The 18,305-nt window shown below is 32.5% G+C and overlaps 8 protein-coding genes across 9 annotated transcripts; all 8 read left to right on the top strand.

Annotated features, from left to right (window-relative positions):
- The first annotated feature begins 337 nt into the window (after window positions 1-337).
- On the top strand, window positions 338-1,487 carry LOC135801441 (brachyurin-like). The gene is made up of 5 exons (XM_065314946.1): window positions 338-453; window positions 507-669; window positions 724-977; window positions 1,038-1,165; window positions 1,239-1,487. The coding sequence occupies exons 1-5, from the start codon at window positions 387-389 to the stop codon at window positions 1,416-1,418; spliced, it is 792 nt and encodes a 263-aa protein (XP_065171018.1). The 5' UTR covers window positions 338-386; the 3' UTR covers window positions 1,419-1,487.
- A 309-nt stretch (window positions 1,488-1,796) lies between these two features.
- Window positions 1,797-2,924, top strand: LOC135803311 (brachyurin-like). Its single transcript, XM_065316902.1, has 5 exons — window positions 1,797-1,965; window positions 2,019-2,181; window positions 2,236-2,483; window positions 2,544-2,671; window positions 2,745-2,924. Exons 1-5 carry the CDS (start codon window positions 1,899-1,901, stop codon window positions 2,922-2,924), a joined length of 786 nt encoding a protein of 261 aa, XP_065172974.1. The 5' UTR covers window positions 1,797-1,898.
- A 386-nt stretch (window positions 2,925-3,310) lies between these two features.
- LOC135801453 (chymotrypsin-like elastase family member 2A) lies at window positions 3,311-4,921 on the top strand. Of its 2 annotated transcripts, none has more exons than XM_065314965.1 (5): window positions 3,311-3,440; window positions 3,494-3,656; window positions 3,711-3,958; window positions 4,495-4,613; window positions 4,688-4,921. In XM_065314965.1, exons 1-5 carry the CDS (start codon window positions 3,374-3,376, stop codon window positions 4,859-4,861), a joined length of 771 nt encoding a protein of 256 aa, XP_065171037.1. In that variant the 5' UTR covers window positions 3,311-3,373; the 3' UTR covers window positions 4,862-4,921. The 2 variants fall into 2 exon arrangements, with proteins under 2 accessions (XP_065171037.1, XP_065171028.1); XM_065314956.1 differs by having other exon boundaries at window positions 3,321-3,440; window positions 3,485-3,656.
- Window positions 4,922-5,657: 736 nt separating this feature from the next.
- Window positions 5,658-6,787, top strand: LOC135802328 (chymotrypsin-like elastase family member 2A). Its single transcript, XM_065315895.1, has 5 exons — window positions 5,658-5,782; window positions 5,847-6,003; window positions 6,074-6,333; window positions 6,399-6,530; window positions 6,589-6,787. Exons 1-5 carry the CDS (start codon window positions 5,710-5,712, stop codon window positions 6,750-6,752), a joined length of 786 nt encoding a protein of 261 aa, XP_065171967.1. The 5' UTR covers window positions 5,658-5,709; the 3' UTR covers window positions 6,753-6,787.
- Window positions 6,788-7,717: 930 nt separating this feature from the next.
- On the top strand, window positions 7,718-9,871 carry LOC135802290 (vitamin K-dependent protein C-like). Its single transcript, XM_065315850.1, has 5 exons — window positions 7,718-7,822; window positions 7,876-8,041; window positions 8,974-9,245; window positions 9,330-9,466; window positions 9,543-9,871. The coding sequence occupies exons 1-5, from the start codon at window positions 7,729-7,731 to the stop codon at window positions 9,690-9,692; spliced, it is 819 nt and encodes a 272-aa protein (XP_065171922.1). The 5' UTR covers window positions 7,718-7,728; the 3' UTR covers window positions 9,693-9,871.
- Window positions 9,872-10,202: 331 nt separating this feature from the next.
- LOC135802297 (serine protease 27-like) lies at window positions 10,203-11,557 on the top strand. Its single transcript, XM_065315863.1, has 5 exons — window positions 10,203-10,307; window positions 10,361-10,526; window positions 10,598-10,860; window positions 11,184-11,320; window positions 11,389-11,557. Exons 1-5 carry the CDS (start codon window positions 10,214-10,216, stop codon window positions 11,536-11,538), a joined length of 810 nt encoding a protein of 269 aa, XP_065171935.1. The 5' UTR covers window positions 10,203-10,213; the 3' UTR covers window positions 11,539-11,557.
- A 1,088-nt stretch (window positions 11,558-12,645) lies between these two features.
- On the top strand, window positions 12,646-13,833 carry LOC135802317 (chymotrypsin B-like). The gene is made up of 5 exons (XM_065315885.1): window positions 12,646-12,796; window positions 12,859-13,012; window positions 13,101-13,357; window positions 13,425-13,564; window positions 13,634-13,833. The coding sequence occupies exons 1-5, from the start codon at window positions 12,697-12,699 to the stop codon at window positions 13,790-13,792; spliced, it is 810 nt and encodes a 269-aa protein (XP_065171957.1). The 5' UTR covers window positions 12,646-12,696; the 3' UTR covers window positions 13,793-13,833.
- A 1,414-nt stretch (window positions 13,834-15,247) lies between these two features.
- On the top strand, window positions 15,248-17,416 carry LOC135802306 (serine protease 27-like). The gene is made up of 5 exons (XM_065315875.1): window positions 15,248-15,386; window positions 15,440-15,605; window positions 16,408-16,670; window positions 16,994-17,130; window positions 17,199-17,416. The coding sequence occupies exons 1-5, from the start codon at window positions 15,293-15,295 to the stop codon at window positions 17,346-17,348; spliced, it is 810 nt and encodes a 269-aa protein (XP_065171947.1). The 5' UTR covers window positions 15,248-15,292; the 3' UTR covers window positions 17,349-17,416.
- The last annotated feature ends 889 nt before the right edge of the window (window positions 17,417-18,305 follow it).

Genomic DNA, 18,305 nt, shown 5'->3' with positions numbered 1-18,305 from the left:
ATCAACACAGTTTGCAATTCGATTTTATATTATAGGTGAGTTGTAAGTGTTTAATGATATACTTTAAGGTTATACTTCAAAAGCGGATATCATACTCATGCATCCTTTCACTTTCAATATTTTATCTATGACAGCTGTAATTAATGTTAAATTTTAATTAATTCTTGGTAATATACTCTTTGTTAATCAATTTGCACTTCAAAAGATAAATTGGGTATTTTGTTAATTTACAAAACATTATATTTATATGATATTTGATGATATTATCCAGATATAACTAATTATGTATGTTTCTCTCTGTTTATCTAACACTCAAAGTTTTAATAAAATCGCATATAAAGCTCGCGCATTTTATTGTTCATAATCACTATAACCACAAATACAAAATGGCGACGATCAACTTGATAATTTTATTGTGTTGCGCAGCAGTGTTTGTTTCTGCACAAAATACTGGTAAGTCTATTAGCTTAACATTGAGGTTATGATTGTGTATGTATAAATTATAGATGAAGCAAAACCGAGTGAAAGAATTTTTGGTGGAGAGGAAGCAGACAGGGGACAATTCAAATGGCAAGTAGCCATAGGATCTAAAAGGGAAGATGGATTTTACTCTCCCCTTTTCAGTGGTGCTCTTATTACCAAACAATGGGTTCTGACAAATTCCAAAATGTAACTTTATTAACATTTATTATCAAAATGACCTTGCAATATCGCATGTTTTAGTGATCCTGCTAATTACGAGTTTGACGTTATTTTGGGTGCAACTCACTTGTACGATGATCAAGATGGCAAAATAATAACTAAATTCGAGAAAATACTATTTCATTCCGAATATTGTTATACTGCTTTAGGTAAACTTGTTGCACCAGTGCAGTTTACCGATTACATTGGACCAATTAAACTACCACAACCAACTGATTATCTTGCTGGAGGTACCACAGTGTGGTTTAGTGGATGGGGTTGGGTGCATTCTAACGGTAAGTTAATTTTAAATCATATTACAGTTAATTTAAAATCTGAATATAATTTGGTTTTAGGTGAACAATTTGTCAATGAACTCAGGTTTGTTGATTTGATTACGCTTTTCCAGGAAAATTGCATCGATGGTGATTTGCCTGATCATTACGTTTGTACAGATGGCAGTAAAGGAAAATGTCCGTGGTTGGTAAGTATTGCTAAAATATAGAAAACTTCAAAAAAGAGTTGATAGAAATTAAATTTATTTTATTTTATTAAAGTATGGGGACGAAGGTGGGGCACTTGTGCAGTACATTAATGGCGCTTGGACTCATATGGCTACGATGAGTACTTTTTACTATAATGGATGTCCTTCGGGTGGTCCCACTGCCTTCACACGTACAACATATCTTCTTGATTTTATTTACGCCAATACTGGTCCGATATCCAACTACAATTAATGATTCATTTATTATTGTAAACATAAATAAACTTTGTGTTTATTGACTTAATATAGAAAGTTTCACTAATTTAGCTCTATTAGTTTGTGAGTTATAAGTGTTTAAAGATATACTTGCTACGCCACTGGGTATTTAGATGAAACAGTAAGGTTAAATCTCAAAAGCCCATATCCTACTAATACGTCAATTCTTTTTCATGATTTTATCTGTGACAGCACTTATTGATGTTAAATTTTAATTAATTATTGTTAATAAATTATTTGTTAATCAATTTGCACTCCAAATGATAAATTTTGTATATTGTTTAATATTTCTGTGATATTTGATGATGATATCCAGGTATAATTAATTAATAGAAACAAGTACATATGAGTATTTAGTAGATATGTTTTCGTGTATCTAACACTCAAAGTTTTAATAAAATCGGATATGAAGCTAGCGCACTGTATTGTTGATCATCAGTAAAGTCACAAACACAAAATGGCGACAATCAACTTGTTTATTCTATTGTGTTGTGTAACAGTGTTTGTTAGTGCACAAAATAGTGGTATGTCTATTAGCTTAACATTGAGGTTATGATTGTGTATGTATAAGTTATAGATGTAGCAAAAGCTGGTGAAAGAAATTGGGGTGGAGTGGAAGCAGACAGGGGACAATTCAAATGGCATGTAGCCATCGGAAATAAAGCAGAAGATGGTGAATACAAACCAATTTACAGTGGAGCCCTAATTTCGAAACAATGGGTTCTCACACATTACGGCATGTACGAATAGTAATAATAGTTATCAAAATAATGCTGCAATATTGTATGTTTTAGCAATACTTCTAATGTAGATTTAGTAGTTATTTTGGGCGCAACTCGCTTGTATGATGACCAAGATGGCAAAATAATAACTAAATTTGAGAAAATTGTGTATAGATATGAATATTGGGTTGCTTTAGGTAAACTAGTTGCACCTGTGCAGTTTACCGACTACATTGGACCAATTAAACTACCAAAACCAACTGATTACCTTGCTGGAGGTACCTCAGTGTGGTTTAGTGGATGGGGTTGGGTGAATCAAAGTAAGTTCATTTTAAATTCTATTATAGTTAATTTATAATCTAAATGTAATTTGGTTTTAGCTTCAGACTATGTCAATGAACTCAGGTGTGTTGATTTGTTCACGCTTTCTAATGAAAATTGCAACTGTGGTAATTACCCTGATTATTACGTTTGCACCGATGGCAGTGAAGGAAAATGTCCGTGGTTGGTAAGTATTGCTAAAATATAGAAAACTTCGAAAAAGAGTTGACAGAAATTAAATTTATTTTATTTTATTAAAGGGTGGGGACCATGGTGGGGCAATTGTGCAGTACATTAATGGCGCTTGGACTCATATGGCTATGATGAGTTTTATTCACTATAATGGATGTCCTATGGGCGAACCCACTGTATTCACACGTACTACATATCTTCTTGATTTTATTTACGCCAATACTGGTCCTATAACTATTTACAATTAATTATTCATTTATTATTGTAAACTTTAAATAAACATTGTGTTTATTGACTTAACAAAGAAAGTATCATTTATTTGTCTCCTTTAGTTTATGAATTATAAGTGTTTAAAAATAAACATGCTGCGCCACTAAGTATTTAGGTTAAGTACTAGGGTTATACTTCAAAAGCGGATATCATACTCATGCGTTCTGTTACTTCCAAGATTTGATCTATGACAGCATTGATCGATGTTAAATTTGAATTAATTCTTGGAAATAAATTGTTTGTTAATCAATTTGCACTCCAAATGATAAATTTTGTATATTGTTTAATATTTCTGTGATATGTGATGATGATATCCAGGTATAATTAATTAATAATTTTCGTGTATCTAACACTCAAAGTTCTAATGAAATCGGGTATAAAGGTAGCACACTGTATTGTTGATCATCAGTAAAGTCACAAATACAAAATGGCGACAATCAACTTGTTAATTTTATTGTGTTGCGCAGCAGTATTTGTTTCTGCACAAAATGCCGGTAAGTCTATTAGCTTAACATTGAGGTTATAATTGTGTACGTAGAAATTATAGATGTAGCAAAAGCTGGTGAAAGAATTTGGGGTGGAGTGGAAGCAGACAGGGGACAATTCAAATGGCAAGTAGCCATAGGATCTAAAACGGAAGATGGATTTTACTCTCCCCTTTTCAGTGGTGCTCTTATTAGCAAACAATGGGTTTTGACAGATGGCAGAGCGTAAGTTTAGTAATAATAATTATCAGAATGACCTTGCAATATCGCATGTTTTAGGATATCTCCAGATTACGAGTATGACGTTATTTTGGGCGCAACTCTCCTGTACGATGACCAAGATGGCAAAATAATAACTAAATTTCAGAAAATTGTACGTAGCTCCGAATATTCGATTGCTTTAGGTAAACTAGTTGCACCAGTGCAGTTTACCGACTACCTTGGACCAATCAGACTACCAAAATCAACAGATTTCCTTGCTGCAGGAACTCCAGTGTGGACAAGTGGATGGGGTTGGACGAGTTATAGTAAGTTCATTATAAATAATATTATAATTCACTAGCTGACCCGGCAAACTTTGTTCCGCCTCGCTTTGCTCTTGTGATTGAGAAGCACGAAATCGAGTCATACTAACACGGGGCTTTTCACGTGCAATTCTTTGTTCTTCTTCAGTCCTTTCATTCACAATCCATTGAATCCTAGTTGCATTACGGTTTTGTCGGATAAGATTTGATCGTTTTGGTCGCTGCATGTTGAGTGGGTAAGCTACGAATCGCACAAAGAGGAGACGGGGATAATTGAAAACTTTGTATTTGTGTTCTCTTATTCTCCCGCAAGATAATCCATATACGCAAATATGTTTGTCTCTTTTTAGTGTCGTTTAGTGCACTTTTAGAAAAGTTTTCATTTCAAAAAGTACCCCATTACCTTCTCCTGGCCCTAAGCTACCTCTCCACCAATTTTTAGCTAAATTGGATTAGCCGTTCTTTAGTTATAATGGAGTTAACCAACACGACTTTCTTTAAATATATAGATGTATAATCTGAATGTAATTTGGTTTTAGAGGAAGAACATATCAATGAGCTCATGTGTGTTGATTTGATTACGGATAGTTGCAACAATGGTAATCTTCCTGAATATTTCGTGTGTACAGATGGCAGTGAAGAAAAATGTCCGTATTATGTAAGTATCGCTAAAACATACAAAAATATGAAAAAAAAACTGACAGAAATTGATTTTATTTTATTTAATTGAAGGGCGGAGACGAAGGTACTGCACTTGTGCAGTACATTAATGGCGCTTGGACTCATATGGCTACACTGAGTTTTCTTCGCAGTATTGGATGTACTGAACCCGCTATGTTCACACGTACTACATATCTTCTTGATTTTATTTACTCCCATACTGGTCCAATATCCAACTACAATTAATGATTCATTCATTATTGTAAACATTAAATAAACAATGAGTTTATTGAGTTACCAAAAAAAGTTTCATTTATTTATCTCTATTAGTTTATGAGTTATAAGTGTTTAAAGATATACTTGCTACGCCACTGAGTATTTAGGTTAAGAACCTTGTCTTCTTATAGAAAACTGTATTTATATAATCTTTGTATTTATATTTTTATTTTCATTAATTTTGAATCATTTGATTAAAATTATCTTGAATTTTATTTAATTTGAAGTGTATGCAACCTATTTCACAACTACTTGTAACTGGCTTGCATGAAATTGCACTCAATAATAGCCAATATAGAATTTCTAGGAATATCATAAAATCAAGTTGAAAACACTTGTGTACTGATGAAAATTACAACAAAATTGACTATAAAACTATGACAATAGAAGGTTTTTCGTCAGTATTACCCTAACCACAAAATGGCGACCATCAAAACATTTATTTTATTATGCTTTGCTGCAGTGTTTATCTCTGCACAAAATGTCGGTAAAATTATTACTTTAAAATTGAGGTTATGATAGTTTACACTTGCGTACAAATCCAAAATATAACCATAAACATAAATATAAATATAAACTGATACAAATTGTATAATCTCACTATACAAAAACATTCATAACCTCAAAACCCCACCAATACCAATTTTATCTAAATTCTATCACGGAAATTTACTCAAGTTGATTACAAGTGTTTTATTTACACTTCACATACAAAATATATCAAGTCATCTATCAACTTCCTAAAATCAATTTCAGATTACTTATAAACCAATACAAATCACACATTGTTTAAGTCCATCAACCACCACCTTATAAACATGACCTCCATAACCTATATTTTGTGCTTATGTTACATAACCACAGTTTTTGCCAATCCTAACCTCATTTCTGGTAAGTTTCAATATCTCCATCCACAAAAAAAAACAACAATAAACTAATTTTTCAACAAAAACAGTTCCAAATGAAAGGATAATCAATGGTTCCGAAGCAATTCAAGGCCAATACAAGTGGCAGGTCGCCATTTTCTACTCCACAGGCAACAACCATGATTTCTGCGGTGGCGCCCTCATCAGTAATCAATGGGTACTAACAAATGCACGTCCCATATTCATGTAAATACAAAACACACAAACATAACCAAACATAACCTCACATAACCTAATTTAACATAATTTAAATTAGTTCAGCAACAATGGAAATAATCTTAGGAGCATCTCTCCTCAACCAAACACAAGAAGGCCAACTCTCTCTAGGAATAGAAAAAACTGTTCTACATCCAGAATATGAACCATTAACTTATAACAACAATGTGGCGTTGATAAAACTCAATGTTTCGGTGCAATTCAACGATTTTATCCAACCAATCAAGTTACCAAAAGCCTCGGATTTCTTGCAAGCGAATATTCCGGTGTGGGTGAGCGGATGGGGCAAAACAACCAACGGTAAGTTATTATAACCTACATTAATTAATAATTAATAATTCATAACCTAAAATATACATCTCTAGATGGTAGTATTAGTAATGTCCTTCATTATGTCCAATTGACAACTATAACCGATGAAAAATGTGCAGAAAGTCATAAAATTTTGGATAATGTTGTTTGTTGTGATGGCACAAGCCTACAATCAATATGTCAGGTGAGTGTATTAGTGTTTAATGCAATATATTGACAATATAATGATGGGAATATTTAGGGGGGATGTTGGAGGTGCTCTTGTACAGTATAAAGACAGTGATTGGGTGCATGTAGGCGTGGCGAGTTTCTTTGATAACAAAGGATGCGGAAATGGGACACCGAGCGGATACATTCGGACATCCACCATCTTGGATTTCATCTATATGCATACAGGACCTATCTAATTTGTAATATTTGATAATAAAATGTGTTTAGTGAATGTTTTGTTGATTTTTCTTTATTTATTTGGAGGTTATTTTAGTTTTGAGTTATTTAATCTTTGGATGATGATATAGGCAACCACATTAACATCAAACATGTGTTTAGTAGGTTTACATGTTATATTTGGTAATAATTATTGTATTTAAACATTTTGGAGTTAAATAAAGTCATGAAACGATTTTTGGTGGAATACTGATCTTATCTATCATGTAATATTTGATAATAAATTGTGTCTAGTGAAAGTTTTATTGATTTATCTCAAGTTGTTTGGAAGATATTCAAGGTTATTTATGTTTAATTTTAGATTAGAATTACTATGTAACGTAGATTGAATCAATCACGACACCACTTGAGTGTTTTAATCTTATCGTAGAGATAATATCTGCATTGTATTTGTATATTTTGTAAGAATGTTATTTAGAGCATAAAATGGCGGCGATGCAAACGTTTATTCTGTTGTATTGAATAGTGTTTCAGGTGGTACTATAGGCAACCTCATAAACACCAAAGTAAGTGGTGCGTTTGTACAATATATTGATGACAAATGTATACATGTACAAGTTGTCAATCATGTTGCTTGTGAAATTAGTACTTTTATTCGTACAGCATCCATTTTGGATTTTATTTATGATACAACAGGTCCATTGTAAAAATATTCTTAAAATATTGTTCAATATATTGTTCAATCATTCTGTAAAACAAAATAAATACAACTTTTTAATTTAAATCAAAATTTCTTTATTAAAATAGTTTTATTCAATATATGGCGCAATATTTATTTAAATTGCAATTGTTTATCATGATTATTATCAATATACTTAAGTAATATAATAATGGAAGAATCCATCACGCTACCACGTGAAAGTCATCATCTTATTTGAAAGATAAAATTCAGCTATAAAATCATCGCAATTGTGCGATTGTGACTCAGAACACAAAATGGCGACGATCCAAACTGTTATTCTATTGTGTTGTGCAGTGTTTGCTTCAACTGCTACTATAGGCAACCACATAAACACCAAACATGCATTTAGTAAGTTTCCCAATTAATAAAACCAAGATTTATGATTATTTAACCATTTTTAGACTTAAATAAGACCAATGAAAGAATCATTAGTGGTTCTGAAGCAGTTCAAGGTCAATACAAATGGCACGTTGGCGTTAAATACACCTACGTCGGCCAATATGGATTTGCAAGTGGCGCCCTCATCAGTCCACACTGGGTATTAACTAGAGCTTACGTAACATCAAAGTAATAACTACATAACCACAATAATACTACTAAAAATAAAATTAAAACATTATGTGTGCAGTTCACACGCAGTACGAAAAGTGAAACCTTCAGAATACTGCACGGCGAGAGAATAAGACAAAAATAGAATCAGGAGTAGGATAATCATAGGGTTTATTTATTATAATATTGACATCAAGTGGAAAATTATTTAATACTAGCTTTAACCATTGGCTTCGCTCGCGAATATCTAAAATAATGAAGTTGCTTCCGTACGCGTCTGTAGTCACAGAAAAAGCAACAATAAAGTAGAATGGCGGTAAGTTTAAAATGGCTGAAAGTATAGTCTATGGAAGTATAGTGTACAGTCTCCATAGTGTAGTCAATTGGATTTGATGTTGACGTAGCTGTCGGTAATACAGTGTGATAATACAGTGTGATGGTACTATAGTACTTAGGTTTGAGCTTCATTGCTGGAATGCTAGATGGCGTTAAAGTAGTCAAATAGCCAGATGCAGAGGTATTATTGGCTAAACTATTTCTTTATTTTATTTTAAAAAAAAATTTTTATTAAATAAAAAGTAGCCTATAACCATTCGGGGACCACTGAGAATTTGTGTACAAATTTTCATGATGATCGGTTAAGTAGTTTTTGCGTGAAAGTGTTACAAACATCAGGACTTTCGCATTTATAATATTAGTATTGATTTAGAAAATATTCCGAATCAAGTGGCTTGTGGCAAGCTACGAAGCGTTGCACAAAGAGGAGACGAAGATAATAGCAAACACCCTGTATATTTTGTTCTCTTATTCTCACGCTGGCTTAACCATATAAACGCATACATTTGTCTTTTTTTAGTGTCGTTTCATTAATTTTGAAATCACAACGATTCTAAACAAGTTTTCACTTCAATAATAATAATAAAGTAACGGTTTATTTATTTATTTTTCAGTATACAATTGAGTACTATTCAAGTTATCCTCGGAGCAACCCACCGAACAGAGGAGCAAGTTGGGAAGCTCACCATGACTGTCAAACGCGCTGTCACACATCCTTTGTACACTGGAACTGTCAAAAACAACGTGGGATTATTAGAACTTAGTTCCCCTGTACAATACAACGACTACATTGGATCCATTGGTTTACCAGACGCTATGAATATTTTACAGAGTGATAAACATGTTTGGGTTAGTGGATGGGGTCCAACAAGTGGAACAGACCCTGGTAATGTTCATATTCATAAACTTTGGTTATGTTTACTTTTGACATTTTTGTTGATTGACTTTTGATGTTGTTTTAATTATTTAGAAGGAGATGCCAGTGAAGTTCTGAATTTTGTTCAGTTGACAACGATGACAAATGAAGAATGTGTTGATTTACGTCCTGGTTTGGTTTATAACAATGTTGTGTGCGCTGCTGGTCAGAATGACGAAGCTACATGTGGGGTAAGTGTATTTACTTAAGTCAATTCAATATTTTTTGGAGAATGATATGATTTTTTTGTTTTTTTTTTCTTGTTAGGAGTATGATGCAGGTGCTGCGCTTGTACAATATATTGATGGAAAATGGATACATGTAGGAGTTGCCAATCATGTTACTTGTGAAGTTAGTACTTTTATTCGGACAGCTTCCATTTTGGATTTTATTTATGATACAACTGGACCATTGTAAAAAATATTGTTCAATATATTGTTCAATCATATAGTAAAAAAGTAAAAATAATCTAATTCATCTTACGTCCTAAAAGTTATATTTAATTTAGAATAAAACATGTGTCTTCAATATATTGCTCAATATACTGTTCAATCATTATGATCAAAATTAATAAAAACGATATCTTTGTCACTGAATATTTACATTTTCTTTGTAATAAAATACTATATTTTATTTAAAATGATTGTTCAATATATTGTTCAATCATATGATCCTAGAAACTAAAAATAATTAAATACATTAATTTTTAAATTAAAACAAAATACTGTTCAACATATTGACTAATAAATTGTTGAACGTTAAACATTGTCTATCATGATTATCATCAATATACTTGAAAATAATGATTCATTGAATGATTAATGATGATTAACTATTTCATTCTATCACGCCACCACTTGAATGTCATAATCTTACTTTAAAGATAAAATTCAGCTATAAAATCATCTCAATTATACGATTGTCATTTAGACTACAAAATGGCGACGATCCAAACGGTGATTCTATTGTGCTGTGCAGTGTTTGCTTCTGCTGGTACTATAGGCAACCACATAAACACCAAACATGCATTTAGTAAGTTTACTAAGTAATAAAACCAAGATTTATTGTTATTTAAACTCTTTTAGACTTAGACAAGACCAATGAAAGAATCATTGGTGGTTCTGAAGCAGTTCAAGGTCAATACAAATGGCACGTGGGTGTTAAATATGTACTTAACGACGAACCTACATTTGCAAGTGGCGCCCTCATTAGTCCACACTGGGTGTTGACAAGAGCTTACATAACACACAAGTATTAATTACATAACCATAATAATACTAATAATTAATAATAACAAAGTAATTGTAAAATTATTTACGCAGTGCAGAATTAAGTTCGATTAAAGTTATCCTCGGAGCAACCCACCGAACAGAGGAGCAAGTTGGAAAGCTCACCATGACTGTCAAACGCGCTGTCACACACCCTTTGTACAATGGAACTGTCAGACACAACGTAGGGTTATTAGAACTTAGTTCCCCTGTACAATATAATGACTACATTGGATCAATTCGCTTACCGGACGCCACAAATATTTTGCAGAGTGATAAACATGTTTGGGTTAGTGGATGGGGCCAAACAGATCCAGGTAATTGTATAATAATAATGTTTTTCTTCTTTTACTGTTTTGAGACCCAAAAAGTTGTAATTTAAACACAGACAGCCAAAAAATACAAAAAGGACTTTAGTCACGGGTTTTAGCCACGGGGTGAAGCCTTTCTCTATGAATTTACCTACGGTGCAGCACAAAAATTTCAAATACTAAACAAATCGTTGAAATAAAGTGACAGTAAAAAAATTACAAAAAAAAACTATCCTAGACGTGGTTAAAGTGCCGCTTAGCACACTTGATACTTAATATACTATTTGAATGATTATTTTGATACAATTTGCACTTTTTGTATGATTTAGATGGAGAGGAAAGTGAAATTCTTAATTTTGTTCAGTTGACAACCATAACAAATGAAGAATGTGCAAAAATACGTCCTACTTATGTTTATGACGAAGTTGTTTGCGCTAGTGGTCTAAATGGCGAAGGCATATGTGGAGTAAGTGGAGTTACTTAAGTCACTTCAATATTTTGAGGAATAATACGATTTTTTGTTTGTTTTCTTAGTTGTATGATGTAGGTGCTGCGCTTGTACAATATATTGATGGTAAATGGATTCACGTGGGAGTTGTCAATAATTCTAATTGTACTATGGGTACATCCATTCGTACTGCATCCATTTTGGATTTTATTTATGATACAACAGGACCATTGTAAAAATATTGTTTAATATACAATTAATAAGAGATTTTAAAAAGATTCCTACAAAATTAAAGCTGAACATGAAAAAACAAAAAAATTATCTCTGTTAGTTTAGTAGTTATACGAAGTGAAAGTAAAACATGCTCCGCCCAATGTCTACAGGTTTAAAACCTGCCAAATACCACTACAAAACTTAAAACTTCAATAACTCGCTTGTTAATTACCCAAAATCACTTCTGTTTTCACCAAAACATCCGCCAAATATTCCGGAAACAGTTAATTGCATTTGTTTATATCAAATATGTCAACGTCTATTGTTTTTCTATACAAAACTGTACAAAAACCTGCTCTAAGCTAAACAAAACGTATTAATAACCTAAAAATCTACAAAGTGTATTAGATACATCATTAAACAGAGCAAAATATCACAGAATTATTAGTCCAACGCTTACAATTTATATTACGCATTAAATGTACGCCTAATTAATTAATAATAAACAATTGTTAAACGAGTAATGAATAAATCTCAATTTGGAATGCTTTGACACATCACAGTATTGAATGTTTAATTAATTCCTCCCGGTAATAATTTATAACTGCGAGAATTCGCTGTTTCTCGCCGCCATCTTTAAACTACCCCTACCATATTTCGGCCCGTGCATGAAATCATAATTAGCTTCCTTCCGATTGAAACTTTCGACTAAATTTTTGACAATTGAATGACTGCCAGTGCTTGTACAATCAATATTTTTATTTTTGTGTTTTAAAGGTTAGATTTACATCTTATGTATGATATTTTACTTCTAATACAGCAGGACCACTGTAAAATGATTGTTCAATATATTGCTCAATCAAACATCCAAAATTAATAAAAGCAATAACTTATACACTGAATATTAACATTTTATTTTACAATAAAACACTAACCTTTATTAAAAATTATTGTGCAATATATTGTGCAATCATATACAATGTCTATCATGACTATAAACTTATTACCATCAAAATTATAATGATTTGCAAAGATTCTATCACTCAATGACTTAATTACCTCATACACAATGACATTCAATTATTAATCAATCACCACATCAATCACATCCAGATTCATTGATAATACCACATATATAACAACCCAACCACCATCCGAAACTATTCACAACAACAAGCAACATGTCCACACTGAAATCAATCACTTTCCTAACCTGCATTGTGTTTACATTCGCGTTAACACAAAATGGCGGACCATCAATCAACCAACCATCAACAACAAGTAAATTTTAAAGTTACATTTCCACACTATTCACATACACTAACAAAAACATAACATTCAAGGTCATGGAAAGATTATCAATGGTTCCGAAGCAGTTCAAGGTCAATTCAAATGGCAAGTAGGCATAAACTATCACGAAGACAACAAGAATCGTTTTGACGGTGGCGCCCTCATCAGTAACCAATGGGTATTAACACGAGCATACACATGCAAATAGTAAGATGTCAAAAAACACAAAAATTAAACATAACCTCAAATAACTCAAATAACTCAAATAAAAATTTTTTGTTTTTTTTTTGTTTAGCGGTTATGCTTTTGAGGTTATCTTAGGTGCAACCCTTCGTACGGAACCACAAGAAGGTAAAATAACACGGCGTGGAATTAAAGCCCTCTATCACCCGCAATATGAAGCATCCAGTCAATATAATGTCGGATTATTGAAGATGAATACCCCGGTTGAGTTTAATGAGTTTATTCAAGCGATTGGTTTACCTTTGGCTACGGATTATCTGGAAGATGATAGTGTGGTGCAGGTTAGTGGATGGGGATGGACGGGTGGATGTAAGTTAACCTCACATAACCTAAATGTTGATATTGTATACATAACCTATTTTCTGTGTGTTTTAAGTGCCTGGCGATAGTGAAAAGTTGAATTTTGTTGAATTGAACACAATCACAAATGAAAAATGTGTGGAGTATTATGATAAGGAAAGGATTTTGGAAAATGTTGTCTGTGCGCAGGGGGATATTATTCAATCGACTTGTGCTGTATGTATTTATAATTTTTAGTGGAGTAATTTGTGATTTTTTATTAAATTTGTTTGTTTTTTGATGCAGGCTGATTTGGGAGGTGCGCTTGTACAATATATTGACAATCAGTGGGTGCATGTAGGCGTGGCTAGTTTCTATGATGATTCGTATTGTTCACATGGTGCTCCTAGTGGTTATGTGAGGACTTCAATGATTCTTGATTTTATTTATAATAATATTGATTAATAAACCAAAAAAATTAAAAATTTCAACAATTTCAACAATTAGATGAGTGGCAATTAGGTATTTTTATTAATAAAAAAATGGTGTTTTGGTGTCTAATGGTTTAGGAGATATGAGCGTTTAAAGTTTTTTAAGCTCCGCCCATTAATAGCTCAAAGTTTGATTGCTTATAACTCTGAAACAAATAGATATTTCAACATAAATTTTTTACATTTATGTTTATATGTGTTTATATTTTATTTTATATACAGGGTGATACAAAAAATCCACAAAATTAAAAATCAATGGCGTCTGGATTTAAACAAATTTTATAAAATAAATAAACAAAATACTCCTTAACAATATACAACAAAAAAAAATTAAATTATCTCCATTAGTTTAGAAGTTATTCAAAGTGAAAGTTTTTTGTGCTCCGCCCATGCTCCCTTGGTTTAGAACCCGCCGCATGCTACTACAACACTTCACATACAAATTCACTCCAAAAAACCAACTTTGTTAACATCAACATGTGTAGATATTTATAGAATTATTAATTGTATTATCACTTGAACATTACCCGTACTCAAAACGTTAAATTTCCAATCACTTTAAATCACAGCACACACTCAAAACTCAAAAAAAAATCATGACAACTGGGAATTCCTCAACCACAACTTACTCACACCAAAAACGGTAACTTTACATTGTTACTAAATTGATAAGCAATAATAAACAATAGAAAACACATTGACGCACAGAAAAAAAAAGAAAAAAAATCATGTGTCCTTGAAACCTTCAGAACACTGCATTATTATAATACTAGCTGACCCGGCAAACTTTGTTCCGCCTCGCTTTGCTCTTGTGATTGAGAAGCACGAAGTCGAGTCATACTAACACGGCGCTTTTCACGTGCAATTTTTTATTCTTCTTCAGTCCTTTCATTCGCAATCCTTCGAATCCTAGTTGCATTACGGTTTTGTCGGATAAGATTTGATCGTTTTGGTCGCCGCATGTTGAGTGGGGAAGCTACGAAGCATCGCACAAAGCAGAGACGGAGAAAACTCGTTTAGTATCTTCCAAAGAAGTTTTCACTTCAAAAAGTATCCTATTACCTTCTCCTGGCCCTAAGCTACCTCTCCACCAATTTTTAGCTAAATTGGATTAGCCGTTCTTTAGTTATAATGGAGTTAACCAACACGACTTTCTTTTATATATATAGATACAACAGGTCCATTGTAAAAATTATTCTTAAAATATTGTTCAACATATTGTTCAATCATTTTGTAAAATAAAATAAATTCAATATTTTTTATTTAAGTCAAAATTTCTTTATTAAAATAGTTTTATTCAATATATGGCGCAATATTTAGTTAAATTGCAATTGTTTATCATGATTATTATCAATATACTTAAGTGTAATGGAAGAACCCATCACGCTACCACGTGAATGTCATCATCTTATTTGAAAGATAAAATTCAGCTATAAATTCATGATAATTGTGCGACTGTGATTCAGAACACAAAATGGCGACGATCCAAACGGTTATTCTATTGTGTTGTGCAGTGTTTGCTTCAGCTGGTACTATAAGCAACCACATAAACACCAAACATGCATTAAGTAAGTTTACTAAGTAATAAAACCAAGATTTATTGCTATTTAAACATTTTTAGACTTAAATAAGACCAATGAAAGAATCATTAGTGGTTCTGAAGCTGTTCAAGGTCAATACAAGTGGCACGTTGGCATTAAATTCACCCACGTCGGCCAATATGATTTTGCAAGTGGCGCCCTCATCAGTCCACACTGGGTGTTAACTAGAGCTTACGTAACATCAAAGTAATAACAACATAACCACAATAATACTAATAATAATAAAATAATAATCATGTGTGCAGTTCACACGCGGTAGAAGTGAAACCTTCAGAACACGGCTTCGCTCGCGAATATGTAAAATAATGAAGTTGCTTCCGTACGCGTCTGTAGTCACAGAAGAAGTAACAATGAAGTAGAATGGCGGGAAGTTTAAAATGGCTGAAAGTATAGTCTATGGAAGTATAGTGTACAGTCTCCATAGTGTAGTCAATTGGATTTGATGTTGACGTAGCTGTCGGTAATACAGTGTGATAATACAGTGTGATGGTACTATAGTACTTAGGTTTGAGCTTCATTGCTGGAATGCTAGATGGCGTTAAACTAGTCAAATAGCCAGATGCAGAGGTATTATTGACTAAACAATTTCTTTATTTTATTTAAAAAATAATTTTATTATTCAATAAAAGGTAGCCTATAACCATTCGGGGACCACTAAGAATATGTGTACAAATTTTCAAGATGATCGGTTAAGTAGTTCTTGCGTGAAAGTGTAACAAACATCAGGACTTTCGCATTTGTAATATTAGTAGGGATACAGAAAATCTTCCGAATCAAGTGGCTTGTGGCAAGCTACGAAGCATCGCAAAAAAAGGAGACGAAGATAATAGGAAACACTCTGTATATTTTTGTTCTCTTATTCTCTCGTAGGCTTAACGTTTTTCTTTTTTTAGTGTCGTTTCATTCATTTTGAAATAACAACGATTCTAAACAAGTTTTCACTTCAATAATAATAATAAAATAACGCTGTATTTATTTATTTTGGCAGTATACAATTAAGTACTATTCAAGTTATCCTTGGAGCAACCCACCGTACAGAGGAGCAAGTTGGAAAGCTCACCATGACTGTCAAACGCGCTGTCACTCACCCTTTGTACACTGGAAATGTCAGATACAACGTAGGGTTATTAGAACTTAGTTCTCCTGTACAATATAATGACTACATTGGATCAATTCGCTTACCGGACGCCACAAATTTTTTGCAGAGTGCAAAACATGTTTGGGTTAGTGGATGGGGCCAAACAGATCCAGGTAATTGTATAATAATAATGTTTTTCTTCTTTTACTGTTTTGAGACACCAAAAGTTGTAATTTAAACACAGACAGCCTAAAAATACAAAAAGTACTTTAGTCACTGGTTTTAGCCACGGGGTGAAGCCTTTGTCTATGAATTTGCCTACGGTGCAGCACAAAAAGTTCAAATACTCAACTAAACGTTGAAATAAGGTGACAGTAGAAAAATTACAAAAAAAAAACTTTACTAGGCGTGATTAAAGTGCCGCTTAGCACACTTCATACTTGATATACTATTTGAGTGATTATTTTGACACAATTTACACTTTTGAATGTTTCAGATGGAGAGGAAAGTGAAGTTCTTAATTTTGTTCAATTGACAACGATAACCAATGAAAAATGTAAAGAAATACGTCCGCTTTATGTCACTGATGAAGTTGTTTGCGCTAGTGGTCTAAATGGCGAAGGCATATGTGGAGTAAGTGGATTTACTTAAGTCACTTCAATATTTTGGGGAATAATATGATTTTTTGTTTATTTTCTTAGTGGTATGATGTAGGTGCTGCGCTTGTACAATATATTGATGGGAAATGGACTCATGTAGGAGTTGTCAATAATGCGAATTGTACTATGGGTACATCCATTCGGACAGCATCCATTTTGGATTTTATTTATGATACAACAGGACCATTGTAAAAATATTGTTTTATATACAATTGATTGTTTAATCATACTTACTAAATAAATAAGAGATTTTAAAAAGATTTCTACAAAATTAATGCTGAACATGAAAAAACAAAAAAATTATCTTTGTTAGTTTAGTAGTTATACGAACTGAAAGTAAAACGTGCTCCGCTCATTGTCTACAGGTTCATAATCCGCCGAATATCACTACAAAACTTAAATCTTTCATAACTCTGTTGTTAATTACTCAAATTCACTTCTGTTTTCACCAAAACATCCGCAAAATATTACGGAATCAGTTTATTGCATTTGTTTATATCAAATATGTCTACGTCTATTGTTTTTCTCTACAAAACTGTACAAAAACCTGCTCTACGCAAACCAAAACGTATTAATAAAATGTTGTGTGTGCGCAGGGGCAAATTATTCAATCGACTTGTGCTGCATGTATTTATAATTTTTAGTGGATTAATTTGTGATTTTTTATTATATTTGTTTGTTTTTTGATGCAGGCTGATTTGGGAGGTGCGCTTGATATTTCAACATAAATTTTTACATTTATGTTTATATGTGTTTATATTTTATTTTATATACAGGGTGATGCAAAAATCCACAAAATTAAAAATCAATGGCGTCTGGATCAAAACAAATTTTATAAAATAAATAAGCAAAATACTACTTAACAATATACAACAAAAATAATTAAATTGCTCCCTTGGTTTAGAACCCGCCGCATGCTACTACATCACTCTACATAGAAATTCACCACAAAAAATACTTTGTTAACAACAACACGTGTAGATATTTATAGAATTATTAATTATATTATCACTTGAACATTACCCGTCCTCAAAACGTCAAATTTCCAATTACTTTAAATCACCAACCACAAATATCAAAAATCCTTCAAGCGCTTATCTCTCCATGAATTTATGAGTGTGTTCAACTGTTTGCACACACTCAACACAC

Source organism: Atheta coriaria, unplaced genomic scaffold (assembly GCF_025399875.1).
Source record: "Atheta coriaria isolate IRGN ID8LTWV9N9 unplaced genomic scaffold, Caltech_Dcor_3.1 hic_scaffold_2_pilon, whole genome shotgun sequence".
Classification (NCBI taxonomy): domain Eukaryota; kingdom Metazoa; phylum Arthropoda; class Insecta; order Coleoptera; family Staphylinidae; genus Dalotia; species Dalotia coriaria.
The sequence above is the reverse complement of the archived record's forward strand: the minus strand, read 5'-3'. Positions and strand labels throughout refer to the sequence as shown.

Excerpts from the sequence above, each read along its gene's own strand:
- LOC135801441 (XM_065314946.1), top strand. The coding sequence starts at position 387 with ATGGCGACGATCAACTTGATAATTTTATTGTGTTGCGCAGCAGTGTTT. Across the intron at positions 670-723 it reads GTTCTGACAAATTCCAAAAT|TGATCCTGCTAATTACGAGT; the intron begins GTAACTTTATTA and ends CGCATGTTTTAG. Across the intron at positions 978-1,037 it reads GGGTTGGGTGCATTCTAACG|GTGAACAATTTGTCAATGAA; the intron begins GTAAGTTAATTT and ends ATTTGGTTTTAG.
- LOC135803311 (XM_065316902.1), top strand. The coding sequence starts at position 1,899 with ATGGCGACAATCAACTTGTTTATTCTATTGTGTTGTGTAACAGTGTTT. Across the intron at positions 2,182-2,235 it reads GTTCTCACACATTACGGCAT|CAATACTTCTAATGTAGATT; the intron begins GTACGAATAGTA and ends TGTATGTTTTAG. Across the intron at positions 2,672-2,744 it reads AAGGAAAATGTCCGTGGTTG|GGTGGGGACCATGGTGGGGC; the intron begins GTAAGTATTGCT and ends ATTTTATTAAAG.
- LOC135801453 (XM_065314956.1), top strand. The coding sequence starts at position 3,374 with ATGGCGACAATCAACTTGTTAATTTTATTGTGTTGCGCAGCAGTATTT. Across the intron at positions 3,657-3,710 it reads GTTTTGACAGATGGCAGAGC|GATATCTCCAGATTACGAGT; the intron begins GTAAGTTTAGTA and ends CGCATGTTTTAG. Across the intron at positions 4,614-4,687 it reads AAGAAAAATGTCCGTATTAT|GGCGGAGACGAAGGTACTGC; the intron begins GTAAGTATCGCT and ends ATTTAATTGAAG.
- LOC135802328 (XM_065315895.1), top strand. The coding sequence starts at position 5,710 with ATGACCTCCATAACCTATATTTTGTGCTTATGTTACATAACCACAGTT. Across the intron at positions 6,004-6,073 it reads AATGCACGTCCCATATTCAT|TTCAGCAACAATGGAAATAA; the intron begins GTAAATACAAAA and ends AATTTAAATTAG. Across the intron at positions 6,334-6,398 it reads ATGGGGCAAAACAACCAACG|ATGGTAGTATTAGTAATGTC; the intron begins GTAAGTTATTAT and ends ATACATCTCTAG.
- LOC135802290 (XM_065315850.1), top strand. The coding sequence starts at position 7,729 with ATGGCGACGATCCAAACTGTTATTCTATTGTGTTGTGCAGTGTTTGCT. Across the intron at positions 7,823-7,875 it reads AAACACCAAACATGCATTTA|ACTTAAATAAGACCAATGAA; the intron begins GTAAGTTTCCCA and ends AACCATTTTTAG. Across the intron at positions 8,042-8,973 it reads AGAGCTTACGTAACATCAAA|TATACAATTGAGTACTATTC; the intron begins GTAATAACTACA and ends TTTATTTTTCAG.
- LOC135802297 (XM_065315863.1), top strand. The coding sequence starts at position 10,214 with ATGGCGACGATCCAAACGGTGATTCTATTGTGCTGTGCAGTGTTTGCT. Across the intron at positions 10,308-10,360 it reads AAACACCAAACATGCATTTA|ACTTAGACAAGACCAATGAA; the intron begins GTAAGTTTACTA and ends AAACTCTTTTAG. Across the intron at positions 10,861-11,183 it reads ATGGGGCCAAACAGATCCAG|ATGGAGAGGAAAGTGAAATT; the intron begins GTAATTGTATAA and ends TGTATGATTTAG.
- LOC135802317 (XM_065315885.1), top strand. The coding sequence starts at position 12,697 with ATGTCCACACTGAAATCAATCACTTTCCTAACCTGCATTGTGTTTACA. Across the intron at positions 13,358-13,424 it reads ATGGGGATGGACGGGTGGAT|TGCCTGGCGATAGTGAAAAG; the intron begins GTAAGTTAACCT and ends GTGTGTTTTAAG. Across the intron at positions 13,565-13,633 it reads TTATTCAATCGACTTGTGCT|GCTGATTTGGGAGGTGCGCT; the intron begins GTATGTATTTAT and ends TTTTTGATGCAG.
- LOC135802306 (XM_065315875.1), top strand. The coding sequence starts at position 15,293 with ATGGCGACGATCCAAACGGTTATTCTATTGTGTTGTGCAGTGTTTGCT. Across the intron at positions 15,387-15,439 it reads AAACACCAAACATGCATTAA|ACTTAAATAAGACCAATGAA; the intron begins GTAAGTTTACTA and ends AAACATTTTTAG. Across the intron at positions 16,671-16,993 it reads ATGGGGCCAAACAGATCCAG|ATGGAGAGGAAAGTGAAGTT; the intron begins GTAATTGTATAA and ends TGAATGTTTCAG.